The sequence below is a fragment of the Papio anubis genome, chromosome 13 (genome assembly GCF_008728515.1).
Source record: "Papio anubis isolate 15944 chromosome 13, Panubis1.0, whole genome shotgun sequence".
In the NCBI taxonomy this organism is placed as follows: Eukaryota; Metazoa; Chordata; class Mammalia; order Primates; family Cercopithecidae; genus Papio; species Papio anubis.
Window position 1 is genome coordinate 2,884,651 of NC_044988.1, and position 12,438 is coordinate 2,897,088.

At 39.5% G+C, this 12,438-nt stretch overlaps 1 protein-coding gene across 1 annotated transcript in view; it reads left to right on the forward strand.

Moving 5' to 3' along the window:
* The window catches only part of LOC116268592 (ankyrin repeat domain-containing protein 18B-like), a 64,686-nt gene that overhangs the window by 11,832 nt on the left and 40,416 nt on the right, over positions 1–12,438 (forward strand). Inside the window, exons 2-3 of the mRNA XM_031654028.1 lie at positions 9,131–9,245; positions 9,408–9,581. Coding sequence (XP_031509888.1) covers positions 9,131–9,245; positions 9,408–9,581 — 289 coding nt within the window. The remainder of the gene's footprint in view (positions 1–9,130; positions 9,246–9,407; positions 9,582–12,438) is intronic.

Here is a 12,438-nt window from a genome sequence, read left to right on the forward strand (position 1 = left end):
GACGCAAGGGGCAGTAACAGGACAACAGACAGAAAAGTTTCCCCTTCCCATACTTGCAATCCAGACATGGCAATAGCCAATTTCCAAAGTTCTGGGTGTTCTGGGCTCAGAATGGGGAATATCATACGAGGCCTCGGGGGGGTAATGCCCTTATCTTCCCATGTTAAGGGAAAGAATGAGGTGAACCTCCTATGCTAAGTAGGATGATAATCCTTGTCCTCCCAATAAGAAATAAAATAAGTAGCCTCCAGGCATTCCCTTCTGCCAGAGGAGCAATTGTTTTTTAAATAGCCCTTTGGTGCCCAGTCTATTACTAAACAATATGAGTCATTTTTTAATACTACTGCATGTGAGTTAACACAATCTTCCCAAATTAAAGTTTTAGATGGGCCCTCAAAATTTTTAGGACATGGTTTTCTTGCAGGTTTATATTGAAAGTATGAGGTATCTCCTATTACTCCGTTTCATTTGTCTTAAAGGAGAAAGGGAGAGGCCAGAGACCAAATGTCCCAGTTCCTCTGTAGCTAATCTTTCCTGAAGATAAGCAGCCCAGACTTGAGTTTCTAGATGGATACAACCAGGTGCATGTCCAAGGCACAGAAGGGAGTATTTGTAACCCATAGTAACATTAAATGCAGTGCCGCCTTCCCCTGGCTGAGTGGGGCAATGGTCATCTGTAGCTCCAGGCATCCACACACTATCGTTAGCATAGATTTCCGCAGACGCATCTGTCCAGGTGAGAGGTTGAATAAGTGGAGGAAAAGGTACAGAAGCCCAATAAGAGTAATTTTGTGTAGCAGGTAAATCAGTGTGAGGGGAAACTGGTGAGACAGAAAGTATAAGGAAGAGAATCATTAAATGAAACCTACTGTAAGCGAGATCCAGTGCTGAAGGAGGAAGAGAAGAACAAAGGGATGTTATTTTCAGGCTAATAGAAATGGTGAGATTTTTAGGTTTAGGAGAAGTGAAATTTTTTAGAGGGGTCTCCATTATCATTAGGGAGGAATGAACCAGACCCATTTTGATTTGGCCTGCCAGTTTTTGAGGAGTCGGCACAGATCTCACCATGTATGAGGGTAGTCTGACGTGGACGTCTTTTCCCTGTGGTTTTCATTGTCAGTATTCACATGAAGTTTAAGTCTCCTAGTAGGCACCCAGACAGGGGATTGATGATCTCCTGGTGAAACACAAGCATATCCTCTTCCCTATGTTATAATTGTTCCAAGTTCCCAGGTATTGGTTTGGGAGTTTTTCTGTAACACTGGCTTGCCTTCATTTAAGGAGAATTTTTTGCCTGTATAATGGTGTTCAGCTGCAGTCAGAGTATTGTCTTTAGGAACATTTAGAAAGTTTAAACACTGCTAAATGTAATTGGGAGTGGGGAGTGGTCAAATTATGCTTTTGTTGTTCAGACTGTTTGGACAATTGAGTTTTTAAGGTGCGATTTGCTCATTCTACCACAGCCTGTCCCTGAAGATTGTAAGGGATTCTGGTAATATGGGAAATTCTCCATTGTTGCATAAATAAATCTAAAGCCTTACTAACATATCCAGGGGCGTTGTCTTTCTTTATTTGATATGGAAGCCCAATAACTGCAAAGCAAGAATACAGGGTGTTTTTTTTTAACATGGGCCATGCCTTCCCCTGTTTGGCAAGTAGCCCAGATAAAACCTGAGAAAGTGTCTACAGAAACATGTACATATGAAAGTCTGCCAAAGGAGCTAACATGAGTCACAATTTGCCATAAATCATTAGGAGTTAGGCCTTTGGGATTAACACCAGGTTCTTGATTTGGAAGTACAAAAACTTGGCACTGAGGGCAGCAGTGGATGATAAGCTTAGCCTCCTTCCAGGTGATAGCAAATTTTTATTTTAATCCAGCAGCATTGACATGAGTGAGATTATGGAACTCCTGAGCTTCTTGGGTTGCAAAAGAGACCAAATAGTTGACCTTGTGCTTACCAACAGACATAGGTCTCGGTAAAGTGGTATGAGATCTAATATGTGTAATATAGAAAGGGTGTCTACGTTGGCGAACCGCCTGTTGTAACCTTGAAAATAAAGAAGCCAATTCAGAATTATCAATATGTTTGATAGTAGCAGTTTCTATATTTTCAGTGGCATATACAACATAAGCAGAATCAGAGACAATATTTAAAGGTTTGGGGAAATCCTGTAAGGCAATAATTACGGCAATTAACTCTGCCTTTTGAGCAGAGGTATAAGGGGTAGAAATAAGCTTGTCTGTAGGACCCACACAACCAGCATTTCCGTTACTCAAGCCATCAGTGAACACTGTAACGGCCTCAGGAATGGGCTGATCTGTGGTCAGTCGAGGGACCACCCAAAAAATCATTTTTATAAAATCAAACAATTTGTTTTTTGGATAATGATGGTCAATAACACCGATAAAATCAGCCAAGTGAATTTGCCACAGTATGGAATGTTGAAAAGTGGCCTGGACTTCAAGCCGATTTAAAGGAATCACAATTAAATTCGGATCGAATCTGGAAATTTTAAGTATTCTACACTGAGCTTGTCCAATTAGGGTGGCCATTTGGTCCAGATAAACAGATAAAGTTTTTGACACAGAATGAGGAAGAAAACACCAGTCCACTAAATCATTATGTTGAACTATTAGTCCAGTAGGGGAGTGCAATGAAGCAAAAACCAGAAGCTGAAAAGGCTAGGATGGCTGTACCCTAGACAACTGGGCAGTTTGGATTCTTTCCTCTATGAATTCCAGTTCTAGTGAAGCCTCAGGGGTCAAAGTCCTGGGATTGTGGAGATTGGAATCTCCCCGCAGCATAGAAAACAACTTAGATAGCACATAGGTTGGAATGCCTAAAGTATGTCTTAAATAATTAATGTTACCTAAAAGTTTTTGGAAATCATTTAAGGTTTTCAAAGAATCTCTCCTAACCTGAACCTTTTGGGGCTGAATATATTGTTTATCAACCACCATTCCTAAATATTGAACAGGAGTGGTCCGTTCAATTTTATCCTGAGCGATGTGTAATCCAGCCTCTTACACGATGGCTCAAAAATTGATAACAGTCAATTGATTCTTTATCAGTGGGGGCAGCAATTAAAATATCATCAATATAATGAAGAATATAGGCCTGGGGAAATTGAGCTCAAACTGGTGAAAGCATCTGTCCAACATAAAGTTGGCAGATGGTAGGGCTATATAGCATTCCCTGAGGAAGTACTTTCCTCTGATAATGAGCTGCAGGCTCCTGATTATTGATAGATGGTACAGTAAAGGCAAATTTTTCACAATCCGATTTATGTAAAGCAATATGAACAAAACAATCTTTAAGATCAATGACTATGAGAGGCCAATTCTTAGGTATTCAAGCAGGGCAGGCATGCCAGTTTGGATGGCTCCCATAGGTTTGATTACTGCATTAATGGCCCTTCAATCAGTTACCATCCACCACTTGCCTGATTTCTCTTTTTACTAGAAACACAGGAGAATTCCAGGGGAAAAGAGAAGGTTCCACATTTCCAAGTTGTAACTGTTCAGAAACCAATCGAGTTAAAGCCTCCAGTTTTTCTTTAGAGAGCGGCCACTGGTCAATCCAAACAGGTGTTTCCGATTTCCATTGTAAAGGAATAGGATTAGGAGGCGTGGCCGTGGCCACCATTAAAGAGGATAACCTAAACCAGCCCTGTCTTCTTTTACAGTAACTGAGAGAGGTTTAGTAATTCCGTTATGTTTTGGACCGAGACTGAATCCAGGAACAAACCCCATGTTTTCCATTATATGTTGACTGGGAGCACTATAAGAGTTATGTGGAATATTAATTTCAGCCCCCCATTGTGCCAGCACGTCTCTATCCCAAAGATTAATGGGGATTGGCGTGATATAAGGCTGAATTGCACCCTTTTGACCATCAGGGTCAGTGCAAGGTAAGATAAATGTGCTCTGGTGAACTTCATCAGCTTTTCCAACACCTTCTAGTCCCATGTTAGCAGGCTGTTTAAGCCGGAAAGAAGGCCATAAATTAGAGGAAATAATAGAAACATCAGCACCAGTGTCTACTAGGCCCTCAAACTTTTTTCCTTGAATGTATATGGTGCAAGTAGGCCATTGTTTGGAAATTACATTAATCCAATAAGTGGCCTTTTCACAACCAGAGCCCATCCCAGGGCCCCGTGTCTCCTTTGTTTAAAACAACATTAGGTAGTAAAAGTAATTGAGCAATTGACTCACCAGCTGAAATGAAAACAGGAACCTTGGCAGACACGATGAGTTTAATCTCATCAGAGGAATCAGAATTCATGAGACTAGTATGAATGCTGATTCCTTTAGCAGAGGTGGATGCCCTACCTAACAGCAGGCCCACTGAACCTTGAGATAAAGGGCCAGTGACCCCATGGGGACAATTAAAGGCAAAGAATTAGGTAGTAAATTTAGAGGAATGGTACTACAGAGATCGACCACCCCACCCCCTACTGTGGAGGTGGACTAGCATTGTACTGAGACAGAAGAGGCTGGCACCCATCTGAATTAGCTGTAGGTAAATTTGTTTGTGCTGGGGGCTGCGTTGGGACCGCTTGAAGGGGAAACGCAACATTGGTCTGAGTCTGAGATGTCCCATTTTATATTGGGGCCTGGGACTGGCCCTGCTTCCCATTTCCATGGTTCTGTGGCAAGGGATTTCCATCTATATCATACTTAGAGCAGCTAGTACTTGCCCAATGTTTACCTTTGCGACAAGGTGGGCAAACAGTAGCAGCAGCATTTGGCCGTGTTTGTTGAGCTGGCTCCAAAGTTAAAAACTTTGAAGTTTTTAACAGAATAGCTTTGTAGGTCTCTGATCCAATGCCTTCACAAGCTTTAATATATGCAGGGAACACCTCGTGATCAGGTAAATTTTGTTGTTGGATGGAATGCATGGCCATTTTACACTCATGGTTCACATTCTCAAAAGCTAACATATGAAGGAGAATACCTTGAGCACACTCATCAGAGACAGATTTTTCAACAACATCTTGTAATTTAGCCCAAAAAATCAGGATATAATTCACTGTGACCCTGTTTAACAGTAATAAAAGAAACAAGAGCTTGGCCTGGGGTGCATAATTTATCCCAAGCTCTCATACACACCTTTGTTACTTGTTTCTTGGTGACAGCATCAAAGCCTAATTGGGCAGAAGTATCAGAGTAATTATCAGAGCCTGTGAGCTGAGCCTTGGTAATTAGAATGCCATCAGTCCAATTTATCTGAGCCTGCAGATGGGCCTCCTCTGACCACCAGGTACAGAATTGTAAATGCAGAGACAGGGTTAGAACAGCTTTTGCCCAAAGGTCCCAGTCTAGAGGAAGCAAAATGACATCAGTACAAAGAGTCTATAATACCATTTTAACATATGAAGAAGTAGGACCATACTGGGTACAAGCATCCTTGAATTCTTTTTAAAAGGTACAATTGAGCAGCACATATTGATGTACTTGTAGGCCGTGAGCATCAGGAGGTTCCAGCACGACTGTATAAGCCTGCACGTTTAATCCACTTGTTTCTTCGTTTTGGCGGAATAAGCATTGAATGGAAGTTTCAAGAGCAGGCACATGAGATGGAGTTGGCATAGAAGTGACAGGAAAAGCATGTGTAGATAAGGGAAACTGAGGTTGAGGAGGTTGGACAGGTATGAGAGTGTGAGAAAGGGGCATTGGAGGAGCAGAAGAGGCAGAAGTATACTAGTGATTACTGGCATCCATGTGTGAAGAAGGGTACAGAGAAGCAGATTGAGTGGATGGCAAAGTGACCAGTTGAGGGACCGAAATGACAGGAGGGTGAGGGGCTGCGATGGATGGGGGAGGGCCTGCAGAATTACAGGTAAATTGTAGTTTGGTCCTGGAGCCATTAGGCGACTCCAGAGGCAAATGCTGCAAAGGTTTGAAGAGGGAAGAATTAGCATATATATGGTCCCTGACTGTCCAAGTCGGGGCCATGGGAGTTTCAAGTACCGGCTCTTCGTGAAAAGAAATAAGATCATCAGGGGGTGACATTAAGACAAAGTCACTGGAGTTAGATATTGAATTCTCAACATTGTCAGGTGGGGGAGGAGTAGGCGAAGGGAGAGGCTGAGCAGACAATGAAGGCTGTGTGGGAGAGGTAAGCTGAGGAAGAAGTAGAGGGTCGCCAGATTCAGAAAGCTGTGGTAACTGCAGGGGATCACAGGATTGTTATGTCATAAGGATGGCACATACCAATGTCCAATCACCCCAAACAGTGATGGGAACATAATTTCCTGTTGGGACCAGTTCCCGGAATGTTGCACCAACACGATCCCATAGTTCCACATCTAGCATTCCCTTTTCAGGAAACCAAGGACAGTGTTCTTCCACTGTCCTGAATAGGGTGACCATATTTTCCATTGGTACGTGAACACCTCCCGGTTTCAACAGGAGTTTAATATAGCAGAGATAAGCATAATGTTTAGACTCCACGTGACCCATAGTTACCCTGGAGAATACACAGACAACTCACCAATCGTCAGGAAGCCAAACAAGCGTTTCTGTGGACCGAACCAATGAACGTTTCTCCACACCTACCAAAGGGAATCGGGTTCCCACATGCACTTAGGAAAAATTAAAACCACATTGGAGCACCAGATATCAAGGGAACCTGCCCCCAATATTTCAATGTAGGTTCTTTCTATTTTCCATAAGTGTCGATTGGTTTGAGAAATAAAGAGAAAGAGTACAAAGAGAGGAATTTTACAGTTGGGCCACTGGGGATGAAATCACAAGTCGGTAGGTCCATGATGCCCACCTGAGCCACAAAACCAGCAAGTTTTCATTAAGGATTTCAAAAGGGGAAGGGGTGTACAAACAGGGAGTAGGTCACAAAGATCACATGTCTCAGGGCAAAAAAGGAGAACAAAGATCACATGCTTCTGAGGAAACAAGGCAAGGACAAAAGCAAAGATCACAAGGCAAAGGGCAAAATTAGAATTACTGATGAGGGTCTATGTTCAGCTGTGCATGTATTGTCTTGATAAACATCTTAAACAACAGAAAACAGGATTCGAGAACAGAGAACCAGTCTGACCTCAAATTTACCAGGGCAGAATTTTTCCCCAACCTAGTAAGCCTGAGGGTATTGCAGGAGACCAGGGAGTATTTCAGTCCTTATCTCAACTGCATAGGACAGACACTCCCAGAGTGGCCGTTTATAGACCTCCCCCCCAAGGAATGCAACCCTTTTCCCAGAGTATTAATTATCAATATTCCTTGCTAGGAAAAGAATTTAGTGATATCTTCCCTACTTGCATGTCCATTTATAGGCTCTTTGCAAGAAGAAAAATATGGCTCTATTTTGCCCGACCCTACAGGCAGTCAGACTTTATAGTTGTCTTCCCTTGTTCCCTGAAAATCACTGTTATTCTGTTCTTTTTCAAGGTGCACTGATTTCATATTGTTCAAGCACACGTTTTACAATCAATTTGTATAGTTAACACAATAATGGTCCTGAGGTGACGTACATCCTCAGCTTACGACAATAGCAGGATTAAGAGGTTAAAGTAAGACAGGTATAAGAAATTATAAAAGTATTAATTTTGGGAACTGGTAAATGTCCGTATTAAAATGAAATCTTCACAATTTATGTTCAGAGATTGCAGTAAAGACAGGCATAAGAGTATTATTAATAATATAAGAGTATTATTAGGGAAATGATAAATGTCCTTGAAATCTTCACAATTTATGTTCCTCTGCCACGGCTCAAGCCGGTCCCTCCGTTTGATGTCCCTGACTTCCTGCAATGTGAGAGATTTAAAGTGGGAATCGTAGGACTTAATCTCATTGAAACTTTTGCTCCCTCCTTTCAAGCAAAAGCATTTCTGATGGTAGAAAACAGTAAGAGATAACCTTTAACTGCCCTTTTCAAAATGTATCAGTCTTAAATACTAATATTAATCATTGGAAAGTCTGATTTGCATATATTCTGTAAATCTAAGTGTTGACTAAAATGAGCCATACCCGTTCATCTCAATCATTAGTTTCCTTTACCTTCACATTTTTAAAAATCAAAGTAAGAAATAATTTGTTTAAAGAAAACATGTTGTTCAGTGCTCTTTCTCCATGGTACTTTTAGGAATTAAAATGTATTTAAGTGCCACTTAGATGCCTAGAACTGCCCTAGACCTGCTGTGTACACCATATTCTACTTAATGTAAGACCTCATGGATTGTGTGATACCCTACTATTTTCTATATTAGTAAGATGATTTTTTAAATGCTACCAATTATAGCTACAGAAAGTTATGAATTATAAATGCCATTCCAATATCAGATACACTAAAATGTGACCTAACCTTTAAATCATCCTGCAGAAAAGCAATAATTGTATCATTTCACTGAACTAAAATGTTTTTGTTAAGTAATAGTAATAGTAATAATTATAACATCTGGCTGGGTGCACGGCTCACACCCGTCCTTCCAGAACTTTGGAAGGCTGAGGTGGTAAGTTCCCATGATGCCAGGAGTTTGAGACCAGCCTGGGCAGCAAAGTGACATTCCTGCTCTACAAAAACTTTTTTAAAATTAGCTGATCATGCTGGTGCGCTCCTGTGGTCCCAGCTACTCAGGAGGCTGGGGCAGGAGGATTGCTTAAGCCTATGAGTTCCAGGCTTCAGTGAGGTATAAATACACCATTGCACTCCAGCCTGGGCAACAGAGCAAGACCCTGTCTCAACAAACAAAAATCTAACAGTTATTGAGTTGTTGTTTGTTCTGGAAATGGTTCTAAATGCTTTACATAGATTCTCATTTAAGCATCATAATGGTGTCCTGTGAGCTAGCTGCCATTGTCATCTTTATTTTATTAATGAGGCACAGAAAGTCTAAGCAATAGCTGGTATGTGACTGAGTTCAAAGTAGAACTCAAGCCATAGTTGAACTGAATCTAGACACCAAGCTTATTCTATCCAAATAGGCTGCTGTTTCATTAAGGTAGGGAGCAGTAAGAGCTAATAAATATTGTATTTTCTTCAAAAGAAAATTATTTGTTTTGAAGACAGAGGAATAACATGCTATTCAATGTTTACAATTACATGAACCAGGGTAGGTTTTGAGATACTGCACTGCAATTTCCTGAAACCTCCTCTCACTCTCATAGGACTGTTCTACATTTTGCCTGTGTCCATGGCCATATAGAAGTGGTTACTCTCTTGCTGAGGAGAAGATGCCAGATCGACATCTATGACAGACTTAACAGGACACCTTTAATGAAGGTATGTAGTAGCCAACTCTTTCAGCATGAAATGGATTCGATTTAAATACTTAGAGTTAAAATGAATTTATCTCATTTAAATATAACTAGTTGGTGAAACCTGTGGAATATGTATTTTGAATTCTTAGAATTTATAGTCTAATTTTTTATCTAACACCAATAGGCTGTACATTGCCAGGAAGAGGCTTGTGCAATTATTCTCCTGGAACGTGGCGCCAATCCAAACATTAAGGATATCTACGGCAACACTGCTCTCCATTATGCTATGTATAACAAGGGGACTTCACTGGCAGAAAAACTGCTTTCCCACCGTGCAAATATTGAAGCACTAAATGAGGTATAGATCAATCAACTTTCTTTTCAAAATGTTTGTTTTAACATTGACATAGTTAAGAGTCAGTTTTTCATATTTGGAACTCAAGTGTTCCTGAATGAAAACATTTTGAAATAACTTAATTGTCTAAAATTTTACTTTAAATATTGATAATTTTAAAGAAGCATTAGAGGGCACAGCTATTTTAATGCACTTATGGGAAATATTTATGAATTTGTTAAGGTAAAACTTCTCTTCAAGTATTTGTTTCCTACCCGAGGTGTATTTTTTTTCTAATTAGTATTAAAAAATCACAGGAAAAAAATTACTCTGGAAAGAGGCCTTATCTTAAAACTCAAAACTAAAGCAACTTACAATAAATGGAAGTCTTGTTGCTGCTAACAGTTTTCTAAAAAAAAAAAAAAACACTTGATGTATCTTTCATTGGCAAGGTTTAGGAGGGAAAAATTAGAAGGGGAAAGGAGAGTAATCGAAAACATGCAGGTCACTTGGAAATTAGGTAATGAGGGAAAATGCCAAGAAGAGGTTTTGTTTTTTAGTTTGTTTTTCCAGTTTATGTATTGAGACAACATGCCCTTCAGCTTTGGGGTAATCATTTTTGGTTTGGTAAAAAGAGAGATTGAAACTTGCATGAAGATTAATTCTTAGAGGACTCTGAGGAAACCAGATTGGCAGTGAGTAGATGGTGATGAAGTGAGAAACACTTCAGCAAAGGGTGGAACAAGTTAGTAACTAACTTATTACCCATCCTGGCAAAAACAGCCACTTAGATAAGAGTCTAAACTCTCCTTTTAAATCTAGAATGTTTTGGTGGGAAGGTGGGAGATAAGGAGCTTATAAATAGCAAAATCAACTGGGATTCTGAGTTTACTTGTCCCTGTTATACCCACACCCAGGAAAATTAACTGTAGTTTTCATAAATAACTATCTCATACTCTTTTCTCTTTCTGGCCACATCCCAACCTGATAAAGGATACTGGCCGTGTGGGTGAGAGATGAAACTGAAGTGATTGTCTGCTGCAGTAATTCTCAGCTAGAATTGTGCGTTACGGTGACCTGGGGAAATTTTGTTAAAAGTCTACCTGTGTAGGCTTTCCCCCTGAGGATTTTGATGTAATAGATCTAATAAGTTCTGAACATGTACAGTTAAAAATATTTGTCTGAAGCTACGCACGGTGGCATGTTCCGGTAGTCCCAGCTACTCAGGAGGCTGAGGTGGGAGGATTGCTTGAGTCTAGGAGTTTGAGTTCAGCCTGAGAAACATAGTAAGACTCTTGTCTCTTACAACAGCAAGAGAAAAAAAAATACCTCAGCGTTCAAATACACTCCTGATTAAGAAGCACAGAATAGATAAGTGCAGTATGTAAATTCCCGTATCTCAAAGACATAAGAAATCTCTAAACGAGTTGGCATTTGATAGGTGCTACTTTCTTCAAAGTTCTCCTTTCCAATAACATTAGCCTGACTTATCTGTCTTTCTCTATGTTTGTGACTGGGAAGTGAAAGGAAATATCATTGGCAACAGCTCTCAGCTCACAGAAAAACACTCTTTCCTTCCCACCATGAATCATTCACTGCCATTCAGAGAGTCTTCAGCAATTTGCTTGTGGGTAATCTTTCAATAAGTAGAGGCTGACCCTTTCACAATTTCATGTTCCTCTGTCACCATTCTAGTGATTATGTATCAACAAATGTTCATTACAAGTGAGATTTTCTCAATTAGATTAGTAGCAAATCCTGAACCCTTTTTTTTTTTTTTTCAGTTGAAGTTGTATTAGGGACTATCTCAGTGTGTCTCTTAAGTTTATAGAGCTTTGGCATAATCAGGATGTCAGTTTTAAACACTGAAATCCTTGAAGTCAGTGAGAATACAATAGGAATTCTTTTAATAATTCAGTTTCCGCAGTCCTATGAACTAATTATCTATTTGGTTAGCAATCTGGGAAAATGATATATACATAGATTGAAAAATGAATAAATGTTGGGAAAATTCTTGAGGTGGGTATTATGAGTCTTAACAGCAATTTTTATTATGTATATTTCAGGGCCTGAGTTTTTTTATTAAACATATGATACTAGAGAAAGAAAAAGTTCCACTTGCAAATACTTGGTTTATACACAATCATTTAGTAACACATTCATAGCAAATATAAAAACACAAGGGCTAGAGTCTAAATGTGGCACACAGATTTTTTCTTTGCCTCTTTAAATTGAGTCAACATGTTAAATTTAGTAGACTCATGCAGAAATATGGACCTCGGGCTTAAGAATCAAATCTGGTGTCCCCTGAACCGCATCACTGCTTGGTCTGCTATGCAGACGTTGTCCTGTGTAGGAGGCACATATTGTCCAGTTTCCTACTGTGCCCACCTGAGTACTTCACTTACTTAGGTAACTCCTTCATCTTTATAAGTATTTGAGTTTACAATTCCTTTTTTATAGTATATTTCCATAACGATTTTGAGGTTTTCAAAACAGCATATATTGGTTCATAATATATAGTCTATAGTTTATATAAATCCCTCAATTATAGACTTGAATTTTAGAATTCAGAAGTTTTTTTAACTCTTTTTAAATATATATACCACAAATAGTCATCTGCTCATGAGAATGCCTAGAAGCCTTTTTAGGTCATTCCTGCTGAGAAGTGGATAGATTATAAATATTGCAGACATTATATCTTTCTTCTCAGCAAGGTCCCTTAAAAATGCAAGTGACCTATTGGCTTTTATTATGCTCAAAATAAGCCCTATACATCAGTATTAGAACTTTTATTGATAAGCCGTTGTATTTTTATTTCTGACTTATATTTTGCCTAAAGTAAAAAAAAAAAAAAAAAAAATGTTAAATAGCAATTTAA